General features: G+C 41.7%; 1 protein-coding gene across 1 annotated transcript; it reads left to right on the top strand.

Moving 5' to 3' along the window:
- The first annotated feature begins 3,569 nt into the window (after positions 1 to 3,569).
- On the top strand, positions 3,570 to 18,509 carry LOC119661348 (adenylate kinase). The gene is made up of 5 exons (XM_038070652.1): positions 3,570 to 3,729; positions 3,801 to 3,981; positions 17,292 to 17,528; positions 17,591 to 17,758; positions 17,887 to 18,509. The coding sequence occupies exons 2-5, from the start codon at positions 3,883 to 3,885 to the stop codon at positions 18,103 to 18,105; spliced, it is 723 nt and encodes a 240-aa protein (XP_037926580.1). The 5' UTR covers positions 3,570 to 3,729; positions 3,801 to 3,882; the 3' UTR covers positions 18,106 to 18,509.
- Positions 18,510 to 18,552: the final 43 nt, after the last annotated feature.

Here is an 18,552-nt window from a genome sequence, read left to right as displayed (position 1 = left end):
TCAAGCTTTTTGACACTTTCCACGAGAAACGGTATAACTATGTAACGGTCAAAAATAGAGTGGCCATTCCATGGAACAATTTTCCTTAAACATGTGCTAAATTCCACCATTAAAATAACAATGTCAACGGTGCATCCTGTATATAGAAGAGTGATGAGGAATTCGGGGTATTTTCTTGTAGAACCCTGGTTTGGATCCCGCGGGAACTGCACCAATATCTAAGAAACAGTCTCACCCAGAAAAGTACAGTGCCCGACAAAAAATGTTCGCGCTCAACACTTTCATTCCACCTTTTTCATTTCCTCTAGACAACATGTCTGTTGGAATTTCAAGTTGGTGTTATAAAAGGATTGTCATATTCAGATTTAGTTCAGTATCAGTTTGCTTAGAAATTTAGAACGAGAGAGAGTGAAACCCCTAATTTTGTGTGAAAAATATGTCAGGAAGGAAAATGTTAAGTGCTGAGGAAAAGGCCCGTATTCTGGTTTTGAGGGAACGGGGTGGTAGTAATTGGGAAATAGGGAGAAAAATCAGCTGTTCTGAGGCAAGTATTAGAGAGCGGGGGGAAGCGGGTGATTACTCTATGGGCCAGGCGGTCATTAGAGCAAACATACTTTGCGAGATAGATTTGCAACTGTTCCTCAATTACGTACTGAATTGTTTGGAGGGGAAAATGTGTCAGGTAGGGTGAGAACGGTGCAGCGACGGTTGAATGAATTAGGACCCAGAGCTCGAAAACCAGCAAAAAAGCCGATTTTAACTAACGCTAGGTTTGAAAAAAGGCTGAATTGGGCATTGTAACGATGTGACGGGACTGTGGACGATTGTAGGCGAGTTGTGTTCTCTGATGAGTCGAAATTCAATTTACCGGGATCTGACAGTTCGTCCCCAGTGCGAAGAAAAAAAGGAGAGAGATTTGACCCCCAGTGTGTTGTAGGAACTGCACACCATTCTTCCTCAGTAATGATGTGGGGATGCATAACATCCAAAGTCATTGGTAGTTTTTCGTTTCTAAGCGATGAGTACTTTGATAAAGTAATGTTTCATAGAGCTCATACTGTAAGCAAACGAAATTTTTCCCGTGTCAAATTTTCTATCTGTTTTATCCTCAATATCCTTATCCACGGATAACATCTTGGAAATAGGAGCTTGACATACAGTCGCTGCCATGGCCAGAAAACAGTCCAGATTGAATCCCATAGAGAACTTATGAGCGTCCATGAAACGGCGACTGCAATAAAGATCGATAAGGAACATAGCAAATCTAAAAAACTTAACAAAAGATATGTCTTAATGAAATTCCGGATGATTTTGTTGAAAATTCATACCAATCGATGCCCGCACAAGTTGCAGAGGTGATTAGGATGAAAGGCGGTCATACGAAATAGTAAAGACAAAAAAAAAGCGAAAATTAATTTCTTCTAATTTGATATTTATCATCATGGAAGGAGCGTTGCGAAAGGTGTGCCTGTGGGCCGCAAGATGCGGACTCAGCATAAACCCAACCAAAACGCAACTGATGCTATTCACCACCAAGGCAAGGATACCTGAATTCCATCTACCACGGCTGAATGAACAAAGATTGGTTCTTTCCTCTAATGTGAAGCATCTGGGTGTAATCCTGGATCCTAAGCTAAATTGGAGGTTGAACATAGAACTGAGGGTTAAGAAGGCCTGTATAGCCTTCTATGCCTGTAAGAGAACCTTTGCCAAGAAATGGGGTCTCCGGCCGAGGATGGTTCTCTGGATGTACACCGCTGTAGTGCGTCCGATCCTGAGGTACGGATCTATTGTATGGTGGCAGGCTTTGAAGAAGAAATACAATAGGACGAAGCTTAATAGGATTCAAAGAACCGCGTGTGCAGGTGCTACGGGGGCTCTGCAGTCTTGCCCGGCAGATGCTCTCAATGTACTCCTGCATCTCCTCCCCCTTGACCTCCACATCAAATATGTTGCAGCGTGCAGTGCCGTCAGACTACGTGAGTCCGGATGCTGGGCAGCGAAGTCCTACGGCCACAGCAACATTCTAGCTGAACTTCACGAGAAACTTTGCTGTAGACCTTCCAACCAGGGCAAAGTGGAAGACCCGCGGCGTGTTGCAAGACTATGACACAGTATTCTTTACGGACGGATCAAAGATGGCCTATGGAGTCGGCGCGGGGGTTTTCTCGAATACACACGGTGTATCCAAGTCGTATGGTCTCCCAGGTTTCACCAGTGTATTCCAGGCGGAAGTACTGGCGATATTGGAAGTCTGTCGATGGGTGGAGCGTGATTCGAGCCCCAAGCGTAACATAGCCATTCTGACCGACAGCCAAGCGGCCATCAAGGCCTTGTACTCAACGACGACATCTTCCCGGTTGGTGGGGCAGTGCAGAGACACGCTCAATCATCTGGGCGGCACGCTCAAGATCACTCTCCTCTGGGTTCCCAGGCATAGGAACATAGAAGGGAATGAGCGGGCTGACGGATTGGCCAGGCAAGGCTCTGCTCTTGGCAGTCCCTCGGGGAACACAGTCGGTGTTCCGCTGGCGGCTGTCGGGGGCCGAGTCTACTCACACTACCTAGCAGCCGCGGGCCTGAGATGGCGAAGGCTTACAAGCTGTGGCAAATCAAGGAGAATTTGGCCCGCTTATAACATAGCCCGATCACGAGAGCTCCTGTGCCAGACGCGTGCAAATGCATTCAAGATTACGGCGGTCTGCACGGGGCACTGGCCCATAGGGGACCATGCCGCTAGGCTCGGCTTACCCTACAACTCGCATTGCCGAAGCTGCGGAGAAGAAAGGGAAACCCTCATGCACTTTCTCTGCGATTGCCCGGCTCTGGCTCGAGTCAGGCTACGGACACTGGGTAAACCATTCTTTGGGGACCTCAGTGAGATTTCTAGTTACAGGGTCGGAGAGCTGCTTTCCTTCGTGAATGCTACGGGCTGGCTCTGAAGATCCGAGCCAGCTGGACTCCGCTTCCCTGTTCCTATAACAACAGTCACGGTCTTAGGAGTTTGTTGCATCAAAACAGCGCACCAATGCGCTAATTGGGCTCCTCGGAGCGGCCACTGATACCTACCTACCTACCTTGATATTTATAGATAACTTCATTTATCTACTTTCACTAGAAAAGTCGTTTAACAAATTCTTTGTCTATATGTTACCATTAAGACACAAATCTTCGAAGAACGTACCTTTTCCCTCAAATCCCACCATATTCTTTCAATAGAACTTCTCCTGGTTTAATAATAAGAACTTTACATGCAATCACATGAAGCCCAACTTTATTTTCCAGCTTCATGATAAACCCTAAAAACCCCTTTTGAACGTGTACGCAGTACGAATATTTTTTTTATCGCTATTTTAATCGTCACCATGATTTAGTTTCGCATTGCTTTATGTTGAAATTTTCCGTTAATTCGGTTCGGTTTTTTCCTTTACTATTAATCGCTAAACCGGTTCGGTTTTCATCTTCGCTAGAATTCGGAGTTAAATAGTGTCATCTCTGATTGTCTAGGGTCAAAATTTCAAACTACATGGGGAACCAACAACAGATGTCCCTACTTGGAAAATGTCAGAAACCGACACCAATTAGATCTCGTGCTTTTCCCTGTCAAATTTACAGATAGTGATTGCCCGTCTCTCTCTTTCTATGGGATTTTGCGGCCTTTTTGCCTTGTCGACACGACAGCTCCTTCTCGTTGTATCATCGTCCATCCAGCGCGAATTTCGTTGGAAGGTGAGCAGTGATTGCCCTTTGATTCGTCCTAAGATTTGATAACAGAAATTCGGGAATTTCGCACATTCCAGAGCTAAGCTAGAAGCGGTAGCTAGACGACACGGCATTTTGTGTGTAGGTTTCCAACAGTGAGGAGCATTTGAGTGCGGAACGATGGCTGCAAAACCACAACCACGGGAAAGGTACGAGCCGGAGCGGGCGGGCATCAATGCAATTTTGCTGGGACCACCGGGCAGCGGAAAGGGCACACAAGTAAGTACAGAATTCCAATCAGTGGCCGGGACCACGGGACAGGCAACTCCACTCGATGATGCAAACCACTTGCTCGCCGGTTCATTGACTCTGGACCTTTGGATTTTAACCTTATAAATATGACTGTTGCGTGACAGTCCAGCGTGTTATCGCATTGTAAATCAATCTTTTGAATGTTTTACGGTCTAATCAGTAGTCGTTACTCTTTAACTTTCGATTTCGCCTGGGTTATATAAAAGGTTGACCTTGACAAAGGAACTTACAGTGGCTGGACGGCGAGCGCGCGTTTTTAACACCCCACACCCCTTGGGTGCCACCCACCCATAGTGCTTTGTCCATACATAGCCCCATGCCACGCTCGAAAATCCTTTCAGCGTGACGTACATACTATGGGAGACACCCGTGGCTCTAGGTCAGCATCGGAACAGATACGGGGACCGTGACGACGACAGTGAAAGTGAGTTTCTACCAGTAAATCTCGTGGTCTAGTCCCCTATTTACATGCCGCGGGGGACATAGCTGGAGTTCAATCATACTATCAGCGCGTAATCGCTAATAAAGTGGAAGACCGTATTCTTACGAGCTTGCATCACAATGAGGTAGTTCGACGGGGCATCCCCAAGTTCGAACCATGTTTCATTCGAATGATCCGCGCCTTAACTGATTCGATCCAATATTTCTGTTGCTTGACTCTCGAGCTTGAACGAAAAGGTGCAAACTTACGAGCATGCATGTAGGCCACGCATTTTTTTATTTTCTCTATTTTTATAATCTGCGACGGCTATTCTTACTTTGTCACGATATGATAAATTTGGAATCATTCAACACTTTCGGCAAGCGGGCGGAACGCACAAGATTTGGGACGCAAGCGATACTTTGTTGCGAAGGTTATATAAAAATGAGGCGATCGCCTGACCGCCCGACTGCCGCGGCGCCGTTGATAATAAATTCATTAATGAGCGCATAGAACGGGCAATAAATGCCGAAGTGCTTTTCAATAGAAACATTGCTCTTACGTTCGTAATTGGGTTCCTGGAACATTTGGAATGATTGGCAATTGAAGTTTATAAATCAGCGGGGACTGGGCTTGTTGAGTTGGGGGTGTGTGCTTTTGAAATTCAGACTCCATAAATTGCTGCTTCCTCGGGTGAACTGTCTGCGGTCTATTAATAAAAGAACTGTGGTGACTGCCAAGGACAATGTTCCAGTAGTCGTTAAAAGCAGCCGAAAGCGACAATCATTTGTATTCGAGAAGTTAGTAAATTTTGGAAACGATTATGCAGTTGAAATGTAATTCACGTTTCGAGTAAGGGTGGGATTTTTGGTTACTACCTTCGACCACGGAATAAGGATAGAAAATGCGTTTCTTACTTAGCCTCACATTCTGAATAGAGTGTGGTAAATGTCCCACTGTAGTATGAAGATTTCCAGCTATTACGTTATTTATTTTATTTTTGCGAGCACCATAAACATTTTATTGTAGAATAATTGTTAATAATGTCTGAAACTAAAAACCCTGTCGTCATAAATTTCTTTTTTAAATGTTTTACGCCAGTATAAATAAGAAGGTGACCCACGCGAAGAAGACCCTATAACAGACTACCAAGGAAGATATTCAATTTATACATAGCCATAAGCTTTGTAACACAAACATATCTTTATTTTTCGCGAAGTAATAATCGAAATCAATCGAAAAGAACAGCATTAGAAAAGGGAAACAAAGAGCCTTCAATCGAAAAAAAAATATTCAAAATGGCCGCCGCTAGCAGCTATACCGGCTCGAAGTTTTTGAGGCCATGCATCGATCGCTTCACCCACGGTATGAAGCGGCATTTCTCGAGCTGGACACGATGTTAGGCTTTGAACTATCCAAATCGGTGTAAGTTCGATCGCAATCAGTCCCCTCTAACTTAGCCCAGAAGCTGTAGTCCAGACGATTCAAATCTGGGCTGCCTGAGGCCCAGTCATCCGCGGTTATGAAGTCAGGAACATGCGCCGCTAACCATTGCTGAATTATCTTGGCTTTGTGAGCGGGGGCCAAGTCCTGCTGGAAGCACCACGACTTTCCAGCGAATAGAGATTCAATCGCTCGACTACATCCTCTTAACAGCTTTTCGTACACGCTCGCATTGGATATGAAACGCCCCTCCATACCATGTCAAAAGTCGGATGGTGACGACGTTGGACTCACGGAGCATTTTTTTTAACTTCATAACAATTGTGAGCATATACTCGATCACTTTGTCGGGTGAATTTTTCCTCGATGGTAAAATTTTTTTCATCAGAAAATAGAATTTTGCGATATTTTTACCGGGAAATCGTTGCAAGTGTTTGAAGAAGATTGCGACGAACAAACTCACGCACAACATGTACGACATTCGGGCGACGTACGGAGCGCGGAAGTTCCTCCCGCAGCCTGTCAACCACATCAGCTGTTTCGCGGTATCGAGCTAATGCCCGAAAAACGAATCGTTCGTTTACCGGCAGCTTTTTTTAACAAACTATGAATCCTTTTCGGCGTATTCCCATATTGGTGCAATGCAATAATCGCGATTCTTTTTTCGTTGTTACCGAACTTCATCGTGTTGTCGCTCACGCGCTACTGACCTTCGGAATCTGAAAGTCTGACGGAAAAGGGGTATGGCTAGGTACTCTCCGTGCGCAGTGTTACCAGTCTCGGCGGCCTAACATTTCTCGCTATACGCATCGACTGACAGTATTTATGGCTATACTATGTATACTATATTATACTATGTGAATTTTTAACTTTAGCGTAAGGACCAGTAAACTGTTATTCAATCTATGGCTACATACTATGTCCAACATCCAAAAGAGATTCAATGGAGTCCCACAACTAGTTCCGAATTTCCAGAAGCTGAACTGGGAACTAAACCGGCTTTTGAGATCAGGACTTGATCTATTCCTGTTCCGATACAACAGCATGATATCCAACGACACCATCGTCCGGACAGTTCCAGTATAATGATTCCAGCCCATCCCTTCAGCTACCGTAATCTCATTTCTCCCCTCAATTGGGGTTTTCCCTTTTGGATTCTGGATCGCACTCGTGCATTCAGGATTCGTCCCCGGTTAGAGTGTGGAGTTAAAAACTCTGGATCATTATAATCATTTGTAATAATTCTTTACTGCGCAAAACTCGAAATTCTTTTTGCTCCTCCGTCAAACCCTTCGGCACAAGCTTTGCAAAAACCTTTCGTAAATACGAAATTGCAAATGCAAATCCTCCGTCACTATCCCATGTACCCCGAATGTCGACAAGTTCGCGGTGTCAGCGATTACCTGGATACTTAACCGACGGGATAAACTTAGAACTTCGCGTACACACTGGACGTTTTCATCAGTTCGAGCTGTTGCTGGGCGACCAGAACGAGGCTCATCAGTGACCTCCTCCCTGTCATCCTTGAAGGCCTTGTGCCACCTTCCGCATTAGAATCGCGAAATGCATCCCACCTTAAAGGCATCTTGAAGCATTTGATAAGTTTCCTTTGTATTCTTCCCAAGCCGCACAAAAAAAAATTTGATCGCGTATCGCTGTTTTTCGCGCAAAGACAGGTCCTAACATTGTTACTGCTCAAAGCAAATTGAGACAAGGCGCATTTGCAAAGGCAGAATTCCCTCCGCAATCTATGATCGGTTTGATCGCGCTGCAATGTATAGTTGCGTCATAATAAAATAATGCGCATTACTTTCATAATGCACCCTGCATGTCCCAAGGCGAAACATGAATTGATACCCACGTTGGAGCAAAGAACCTTTGAAACGCCTGCTGAACCCTATCTGCACCTCTACGTGATGATTGGTGGGAGTTATTTCTTAATGAAAAACTGCAGACAGAAGGATGAAATCAAGTTTCCCGCGCCCGAAAATGGGACAAATTGTGCTAAATGGTCCCCAAGTTGGAAGCTGTGTAGTACTGGTAACCCTACAATTAATGCGGTTAAAGTTAAAGATTTTACAATGACGGATTCGCCAAAGAAAACAGGATAACAATTTGCACATTTTCTCATGCAACGTGAGCTCCCTGTACAGAGCGAATACTGCCCAGTAGCTAGCCGATACCCTGTCCCAATATAAGGCTGACATAACAGCATTGCAAGAGATGCGCTGGGCAGGGACCGGTTTCCTGTAGAAGAGTCACTACATCATATATTATAGTCCCAAGTATGATATTAAAATCATACTTGGAGTTTGAAATAATAAAAACTTTTTTATTATTTCAAATAATTAATCGTTGGAAACACCGCATAATTTCACTCAGACATACTTGGAGATTTTAACAGTCAAGTACGGGACGAAACCCGTATTGAAGCGATATTTTGATTCCCACAACCTACATGAAAACACCAATGTTAACGGACTACGGATTATTCACTTAGCAGTATCGCATGAAATGGTTGTTGGAAGTACCTGCTTTGTGCGGAAAGTGGTTCACAATCATACATGGGCCTCTCCAGACGAGGCCACTTTCAACCAAATTGACTATGTGTTGATTAAATGTCGCCACCTACCAGCCTTGATGAATGTCAAAATATTTGGGTGCTATTATAGACTCGGGGCCCTATTTCGTTGGCATAGTGCTCAGGGTTCGAATTACAGCACCATTTATAATCCAATCTGACTATCAGGCGAGAGTGAACACTTGAAGCCATTGACAAAAAAGTCTTCCGTTACACTTATGAGGGGGAAATGAATGCCACATGGGGGGTTGAGTGCTTTGATGAACTGCTCAACAACCAAAATATCGGCGAGTTGGAGATCACCCTAACTGTGGACGACGGACAAATTGGGATATCACGCAGTGCTGAGTACCAATTATAAAATATTCTCCGCTATCTTGCTAAGCCGAATAGCCCCAGAACATCATAAGCCCACACTAAAGAGGCTTCACTCCAGGCAGATGAGCAACAGCTCAGATTCTCTCTCTGCGGCAAAACTATTGGAATATGGCTTTTATCGATATAAAGGCCGCCTATGATAGCATAGACAGTGTAAAACTGTACATGACCATGAGAGAATTCGAAATCCCGGCGAAATAAATAAGACTGACTAAGCTGACCAATGTCAACATCATTAATCATTCAATATCAAGAACGGTCTAAGACAAGGGGATGCCTGACCTATGCTGCATTATTCATCCAGATCGAGCAGGCTGTAATCGACGCAAGATCTTAGGCTGCACATTAATCAAAGCAAGACGAAGTACATGGTGACAACGTTAGCACCAAAATCGGAAGAACCAGCAACCTCAAATGACACTCCTCAAGCGATAACAATAAAGATAGGAGACTACAACTTTGAGACTGTTGATAAGTTCTCCTATCTAGGGTGGAAAATCACAACCAATAACAGCTATAATTATGAAATCGGCGCATGGTTTTTAGCTGCCAAAAGAGCCTATTTCAGCTGGCAGGGTCTATTTCATGGAGTGATGGCACATGCCAGGACGCCAGACAGATTTAAATATATCGAATTGGTGGACCTCAGCGCAAAACCGGGATGTCTGGAGTTCCTTACTAAGTCAGACCTAGACCAGATACCGGTTGTTGCGTCGTTGATGGTGATGATGACACCATTGCATCCTTCGAACCAATTTCAATCGCACCCAATCCACACGAAATCTCTCCACAAATTCCCTTAATCGTGTATAACCGGGAGAACTTCCCATTCATCCAGTGTATTACCGAACATCGTCACGGCATTGATCTTGATCAGTGGGCCCACTGATGAAAGCAGCATGTAGCTATCGAAAAGCGCATCTAGGTAGATGAAATAGAATAAAATCACTGACTTAGTGAAAGAGTTTAATTTTTTTTAATAATTGAATAAGCCGAATATTTGAACGAGCTTTATCGAAACTTGACTTGCTTCGGGGCAACATGAGGATGACGCCGAAAATTGGGAGAAACATTGCCGTCCTTTTCTTCAAAATCCATGATACATTCATTCTCACCGTGAACGAAATCGCCTGTCTAGAGGTGGCAATGAATTCCCCCTTTTCCCACGTATCTCATATCCATCCTAAAATATAGTGCCCAACGCCCCAGAAAACGGAACTGTTCTATCTATTACAAATAGCTTATCAGATCTCTCCTCAATTTTTGCATCATTTTCTGGTCTGATAGTTCTCCCTTGAAAAGCTCAGTCTGAGAGAATAAAAAATCCTCTGTCAGCGGTCAATTATCTACAAGAACGAAAACCATTTCAAATATATTTTCAACTAAATCTTATATCATTCCGGGTAACCAACTGTAAGATACATCTCAACCTCCAAGCGCTGAAAACGTCGAAGAAAACATTCTTCGTATTCATCTGCTCCCAGAGCAACTTTACAATTCCCAAATCGCCTTTTCGGCCTCGAAGGTAAAGTAGTTTTCTACACCGGTAATTACTTCCAATTCCAATTTGCAGAAGTTTACAGTTTCTATATGTCCACCAACAACGTCCAACTATTCAGGGTAGCAGACGAATGGCAACTGACTTTAATAAGACTATACAAAAGTTTAAAAATAAGGTGGATGTTATTTTTAAACACATTCTTCGGGAGTTTTGTTTGGACATGGACATGGACAATGAAATCTTTCCTCAAACACCTCGACTACACTGCTGACATCTGCTTGCTCTCTCACTGGATTATGGACGGCCAAATGGGTGTGGATTTGGAAAGAGAGGCAAATAGATTGAACTGAAGATAAACACCAACAAAACCAAGGTTCTCGGTCTGACCGGACATCGCACCCTTCCTATCTGGTCTGTCTAAAATTTGGAAATGCAGTAATCTCAAAACCAAGATCAAGTTGAGACTTCTGTGCTAGTGTTATTTCTTTTTTGCTATATCGGAGTAGCACCTGGAAAGTGAATTCCACCGTTACCCAAAAGCTCCAAGCTCTCGTCAATACCTGTCTGCGTCGTACATCGGAGTGCGCTTGCCTGACACTACCTCAAATAAAAAATTTGGTCGGCTCACACGTCTGCCACTCGTACGAACTGTGGTCGGAAGACGGAAATGGCAGTAGATAGGTCATACTTTAAGGAGGAGCGACAATTGTATTGCGGGGTACGCCATGCAGTGTAATCTACTCTCTCAAGATGGCCGATGAGTGAGTGCCTCGGGAAGTTGTGGAGGGAGCTGAAGGGCATTTCAGGTAAACGCGAGCGATGCGCGTAGGTGTGGTTGACGCGCTATATCCCCCCTATAATTTAATTATGTAAAGTGAATTCGATTGCTTTAACTTTGGTATTTTACATGCTATTTTCCTATGTAGGTTACAATATTATGCAGTCATGCGAAAAAAGTAAGAGCAGAGTTTATAAAATATACTGCAACGGGATTTGGGTATGAGTGGAAACGAAAAGAACAATTAGAATATGTAGAGGATTAGAAAAAAGCAAATGATACCCATTGAGCGAACAGAAGATGGGATAATAAGGGAAACCCCCTAAAATGTGGAAAAAGTAAGTGGATACGGTTGCAAAATTGCGACGCATACTAAAGCGAGATAAGACAACGAGGATGTGACTAATCGTGTACATAGAGAACAGTGAAGTGAAAATGTGTAGACTCGAAAAAGAAATCTGAAAATTGATAGCATCGAAAAAAAGTCTTACGTGGTGTATCTTGGTGTAGTGTTGTACTTAAGTGTTCAGCTATCAAGAAAATTTAAAAGTAAACAAGGTAACAACTGGTGGTATTTCAGCCACAAATAAATCAAAAATGCGAACATAAAGTCAAACATATTTGTAAAGTCTAAGAAATTGTTTTGCAATGAATTTAAGAGAAAAAAATGTAAACTCTCTACAATCATAAATCAGTTTCTATTCTTAACTTTTTTAATCACCATAATGAGAAATAAATAAAGAACGACTAGAGGCAGATCGGCATTCGCTGGGGTAAAAGGACTGCTTATTGGCTGTCTACCTGGTTAAGAGGGATTATTAAGGCTTTCTCGGAATGGTTTTCCTTTTTAGTTGAAAACTATTATCAAAAGGAGAATAAAAAATTGAAAATTTCATTTTGGCATTCTCTATTTATTTATAAATAAAAATTATATATAAATAAATAATTGGTCCTGCGAACTTTGAATCACCACAGAATCTGTTTTTTGCTAAGATGAAATGGATGAATGAGGTTCGATAAATGCACAAAAATCAAATTTTCAAGATTCAGGCTACAAACATTCAAAGATTGGTCTTGCAATTTGTTAATCATTATGGCGAATGCAAGACATATTAGTAATTCAATTCGTTAGTTGTTAGTTGGTTGAAATTTCCAAGCTTGAAGACCATCGGACCAGCCTTTAGTTGTAAATTGCGCGTTGGCAAGCCAGGAAGGCAAATGAATTGTTTAGAAATGCAACTCGCATGAAGTTTCTTTACGTAACGCGATTGAGTCTTGGAATGGCTGGTAGTGTTTGGTGGGAAAAACAGTTGAATCATTGCGCCTCCAAAACATCTTGAATCATTTCGCAGTTCGTTCCTAGTTCAATTGATTGCCTCCAATGCGGATTATGCTCCATTGTGCATTCATGCCAGATGATGATTTTACTTGCAACCAAAGCTTTAGCCACTGGTGAACGTTTTGCAATGTTCCATCGTTTGAAGGTTTAACGAAGATTTCAACGGTGAGTGAGACGTTTGGCATCCTTTTAGCAACGTAGGAGGTCGCCTCATGCGCTGCGATTAAGCTCCACTCATTTTTACTTCGGGTGCATATAGGCAATAGAAACTAGGGAAATTTTGGAATCTGTAACTCAGAACAAGCCAATAGAAGGGTGGGGATCCTTGGTGAGCGATGGAATCAGAGAACACTACATAATACATATACTCTTCATTTTTTTAAGATTTTGTGTGAAACAAAACCTTATTAGAATCGAGTCGATGTCCGGCTGTCAGTCTATCTGTCACACCCGATTTATTCGGAAACTTCTGAACCAATTGTCACGAAATTTGGTCAGAAAGTGTAATCTGTGAATCCCTTTACATACAGCAAGTGGCGCCATTTTATATTGGGTATGAGGGAGGCTCCTCATATATGTGAAAGGGGGGTTCACATATAGTCGAGTGGGGTATCAAATGAAAGGGCGCAATTAGTGCTTTTCGAAACTGATGATATTGTTGATACCGGATGAAACATAAGGGAATAAGGACTCAAAATGTCTGCCCTAAAAAGTGTAACAGTTCTCGTTCTCAGAACCTACCCAATGGAAAAATCTGAAAATACGAAATCTAGACCTCAAAATACATGTCGTTCCTATATCTGTTCAAATAATAGCATATTACCACATTTTGGAAATTTACTCTGAAAACCCCCCTTAAGTTCATCGTAAAAGAAATTTGATACCGGGTTAGGCAATAATATAATACACAATTTTGGAAAGTTTGAAAAAAAATCCAACAATTATTAACAAAATTATAGAATATCAAAATTGTGCATTTCACGTGAATTTATCGCACTCTAAGACGAGTATGATGTCATCATCATATAAAGTGACCTCCTATGAACGGTGGGGTTCAGGAATATTTAAAACTTTGTGTGGAATGTTCGAATGGGAAAACGTGCATAGGAAATTTCACATACAAGATGAACTAAAAACCTTTATACCCAGCTTCCGGTATTCCGACTTGTTTTTTGATTGAGCGTGGATGCATTGATACACGCATTTATGACTGGCGGATATAAAAAATATACAAACATTGCGGTTAAGGGATGTCTTATGGCGTTCGTAAAGCAATGAATGAATGAATCGACACTTCTTAGTTACTAATTAATTAGTACGAAATGCTATCTAAATAATACGGAAATAAGTCGAAAACCAGAAGCCCGGCGCTTCAAGTATGACAGGTTTCATGTAACTATTATATTAGAGAATTTGGATGTTCCATTTGATATGCGTTTAGCATATCGGACTATTCACTCTATTGTGCTTTACAACACTACTCTCCTCTCTTACAATCAGTTCTAACATTTTGTAGGTTAATGCTACACTATTATTCAAGACCTTTCATTTGATACACACTATATTCGTTGAAAAAATGTACATCCCTTTTGTGAATATTGGACCCTCCCATAAGATGAGAAAGTTTTAGTTAGGAAAATCCTAATCTTTACGAAGTTACAGGCAAAAATTCCTGGAAAGAGGAGTTCTGAATAGATGAATAGGGGGATATATAATATTTATAATAACCAAAGCTATAAAATGCATAACATATGAGCAAATCATTAAAATCTTGGAAAGGAGCCTTTTCAAAATGATGACCAACGCACAGGCTTGACGAGAGGGGGTGCAAAGCGGGGATTCCCCCGGGACCGAAGTTTTCACGGGGCCCGGAATAAAAATCTTTATAAAAAAGGGGGAGATATACAATTAGACGAAAAAAGGCTTATTTTTGAGAATTTTTTTTAATATGAAACTATACAAACTTGAAGACAATATATTGATTTGTGAAAAAAAATTTTTGTTGCGGCAGCAGTTTAAAATCATTGTACCCTCTATCGTTTCGTAAATTACCATTGCCACCAAGTTTCTGTTGGTTTTTGACATTTCGGAACCGAGTACCTATCCTCTTTGTCACGTGGCTAATGCACTCACTCTATACAACTGGAAATTCTTCGCTATATGGGTTAACATCTAATATGGCCGTAAAAGTTTTTGAATCACCGTCTCCGATGAAATTGCCATATTTCAGTTCGTCCATGGGTGACCATTGTTTCGATTGTCTATCGTAATCCGGTGCAACGTAATTAGTAAATTCAACAGTTCAACGAGTCGAAAGGAAAATTGCCTTACACTTGCGGAAAATAATGTAGAACTTCGCGCACTTAGAAAACATAAAAACCATCGTACAAAGATCTTACTTAGCTTCAAATTCTATAACGTATTAAAATGATGTAACGTTTAATATTAGCAGAGTTCGTACCAAATTCCAGAATGGTACTCTTTATTACAACTGTATTGTCATGTTTGCTGAAATAATACCAACTGCTGCTTTGTCTATTTGCATTGCATTGCAAATGCTTTTTCAATAGAGTTCACCTTCTGTTTAGCATACGTCTGTTGTTGATTATGTAAACTGCGACTTATCATCATCAACGGCACAACAACCGGTATCCGGTCTAGGCCTGCCTTAATAAGAAACTCCAGATATTCCGGTTTTGCGCCGAGGTCCACCAATTCGATATCCCTAAAAGCTGTCTGACGTCCTAGCCAACGTCATCGCTCCATTTCAGGCAGGGTCTTTTTTTTCACCATAGGCTTTTTGGACGGGGTCATTCTCATCCATACGGATTAAGTGACCCGCCCATCGTAATCAATTGAGTCACATTTTATCCACAACCTGATGGTCATGGTATCGCTCGTAGATTTCGTCGTTATGTGGGCTATGGAATTGTCCATGTTCAAAAATTCTTCGGAGGATTCTCCTCTCGAACGCGGCCAAGAGTTCGCAATTTTTCTTGCTAAGAACCCAAGTTTCCGAGGAATACATGAGGACTGGCAAGATCATTGTCTTTTACAGTAAGAGCTTTGATTCTACAGTGAGACGTTTCGAGCGGAACAATTTTTGTAAGCTGAAATAGGCTCTGTCAGCTGCCAACAACCGTGCGCGGATTTCATCGTCGTAGCTATTATCGGTTGTGATTTTCGACCCTAGATAGGAGAAATTATCATCGGTCTCAAAGTTGTAGTTTCCTATATTTCTTCTTCTCGTTTGACGTTTTTGGTGCTGACGTTGCCACCATATTTTTGTCTTGCCTTCATTGATGTGCAGCCCAAGATCTCGCGCCGCCTGCGTGCGACTTATAATTAACATAATAACCTCTTAAATCTTATTTAATGACATGTTGCAGTTTGTCTGACCAGAAGTATCCCCATGCCGACACCATTCCTCAAGCTGATGCACTACCACTTCAATATCCTTCCCGTTATTTAATGATGAGGGCTTTAATAGTCTACCATTATGCTCAGCTGGATCAACCACATGAAATTCTTAGGTCCATTGGGTCATCTTTCAAAAAAAATTCTGCTTCCGAGGGGCTCTCCCGCAAGCTGCGCTAGCAGATCAGACTGCCCATCACACATTTACTGGCTGTATTGTTCCAACCAAATAACTCTTTGTAACTGTTTGATGACAAGCCATCATAAAGTACTTGAAAACATTTGGCAGTTTTATCGTAACAAACAAGTCAATATGATTTCAACCATTCTAGGTGTACCAGGAAGCTCACATTTGTTTTTTTTGCGAATCGAGACATTTTCATCTTAAACAAACATACAGGGTGCGGCAGCATAACTTCCTTTTTTAAAATGCGCGCCACTCAGTTAGTTGATGTCATAGCGGAGCGCTAGTGGTCTCGTTTAAGAGGTGATACTGTAAAGTTTTGTCCCGACACGGTTCAGTCGCCATCATGCGTTGGAATAGTGAGGAGCGTGCCTTTGCCCTTGAGGTTTACTTTTCAAGCGGATGTTCGGTTATTGCAACACAGGGTGCATTTCGGAATCGCTTTAATTTAGCCCCGTTGGCTCCCGTCCCAGACCGCAAATCAATTGTTACATGGGTCACTACATTCAGACAAACTGCAAGTGCGACAAAAGAAAGAACTGGAGTCCCTGGTTTTTTGAGGAAAATGAGGTTACAGTGACAGTGTATTCGGACCGGTATGTAAACACGCTACAGATTTTTTTTCCCACGGCTAGAAAATTTGGATTTGGGGGACACTTGGTTCCAACAAGACAGTGCACACACTTCAAGAGCATCGATGGCTGTTTTGAGGGAACACTTTCCAGAGCGCCTTATCTCAATTAGAGGCGATTTGGAATGGCCGGCACGCTCTCCCGATCTGTCCCCTTGTGATTTTTTTCTATGGGGTTTTTTGAAATCCCGTGTTTATGTGAACCGTCCAAGAAGCCTACAAGATTTGAAGACCAACATCCAAGAAGAAATTGCCAACATAACCTCTGCTATGCTAACAAGAGTCATGACAAACGCAAGAAATCGGTTTACGCAATGTATGGAGAATGGGGGACATCACCTAACAGATTTGATCTTCAAAACAATGTAAATAAAAACCTTAGACATGTACCTACATTATAAAAAATAAATAAATATTTTCCGATGCATACAATAGTTTTTATTGAGTTTTGAAAAAAGGAAGTTATGTTGCCGAACCCTGTATTTCCGTGACAAATTTTTCATTTCCTTTGACATATCATGAACCCTTTTCAATTACCGACTTCTTCATCCTTTACTCTTCCATGACGCAGAAACATTCATATTCTATATTTTTTATATTGCAGGCTCCGATCCTCAAAGAAAAGTATTGCGTATGTCATCTGTCAACAGGTGATATGTTACGAGCCGAAATTGCAACTGGCTCAAAATTGGGGACTACCTTGAAAAAGATAATTGATAAAGGCGAACTGGTTTCGGACGAATTAGTTGTGGATATGATTGACAGCAATTTGGACAAACCAGAATGCAAAAATGGTTTCCTTCTTGACGGTTTCCCACGAACAGTTCCTCAAGCAGAAAAGGTGAGTAGCGATGGGAAGAAAACGAATGGTGATTACAATAGTTGTTTCATTCTCTTTCACAGTTAGACGGCCTATTGGAAAAGCGGAAAACTCAACTGGATGCTGTCGTTGAATTTGGAATTGATGACAATTTGCTTGTGCGACGAATCACAGGTCGTCTGATACATCCACCCAGTGGCCGATCATATCATGAAGAATTCCGCCCACCTAAAGTTCCAATGCGTGACGATGTAAGTCGTGTGTTCCTTGTTATTAATTTTGTAGAGAGAATATAATCAAAGTTCTTAAAAGAAGTCAAAATCTGACGAATTAAAGATACTTACCGAAAAATACTTAAATATTCAAAATCTCTCTCCAGGACACTGGTGAACCGCTCATCCGTAGAAGTGATGACACTGCTGAAGCGTTGAAAAAACGCCTAGAAAGCTATCACCGACAAACTAAACCACTTGTCAATTATTATGCTCTACGCGGACTGCATTTCCGGGTTGATGCTGCGCAAAGCGCTAAAACGGTATTCGCCGATATCGATAGTATTTTCTTGCGACAAAAACAAAAACATCGCGCCCAGCTATGATAGATAAAATTTAAAAGAAAAATGCAACAAAATAAGTATAAAGTTTGCAAAATAAACAGTGGTACTGAAAATATCTGGAACTATCTATTCATTTGTATAGATCCTTAAGTGGAACGTGGTAGTGTTTAGAATCATTGCATTGAAATACTTGAGGTGCGGGTAATTCATAACTGTCTTGGCATATCTTCTACGTTTATTATGGAAACGAAAAGTACTTATAAAAGTGACTTCTACAAATCAGTCCGACCAGTTCTCAGTTACGCGTGAAAGTGAAACATGCAAATCCAGCGCAAATCTGATATTTTTGATAATGTACAAAGTTTCAACTTGAACACTCTCCGAAAAGCATTTTTATTCCGAATGTGATGTGTTGTACTGTTTAATAAAAGGGCGTTACATAACAAGTAGGCTTTTTACTTCTAAAGACCAAAACATTAAGATTCTAAA

The sequence above is a fragment of the Hermetia illucens genome, chromosome 1 (assembly GCF_905115235.1).
Source record: "Hermetia illucens chromosome 1, iHerIll2.2.curated.20191125, whole genome shotgun sequence".
In the NCBI taxonomy this organism is placed as follows: domain Eukaryota; kingdom Metazoa; phylum Arthropoda; class Insecta; order Diptera; family Stratiomyidae; genus Hermetia; species Hermetia illucens.
Note: the sequence above shows the minus strand (reverse complement) of the source record. Positions and strands in the feature narration are given on the sequence as shown.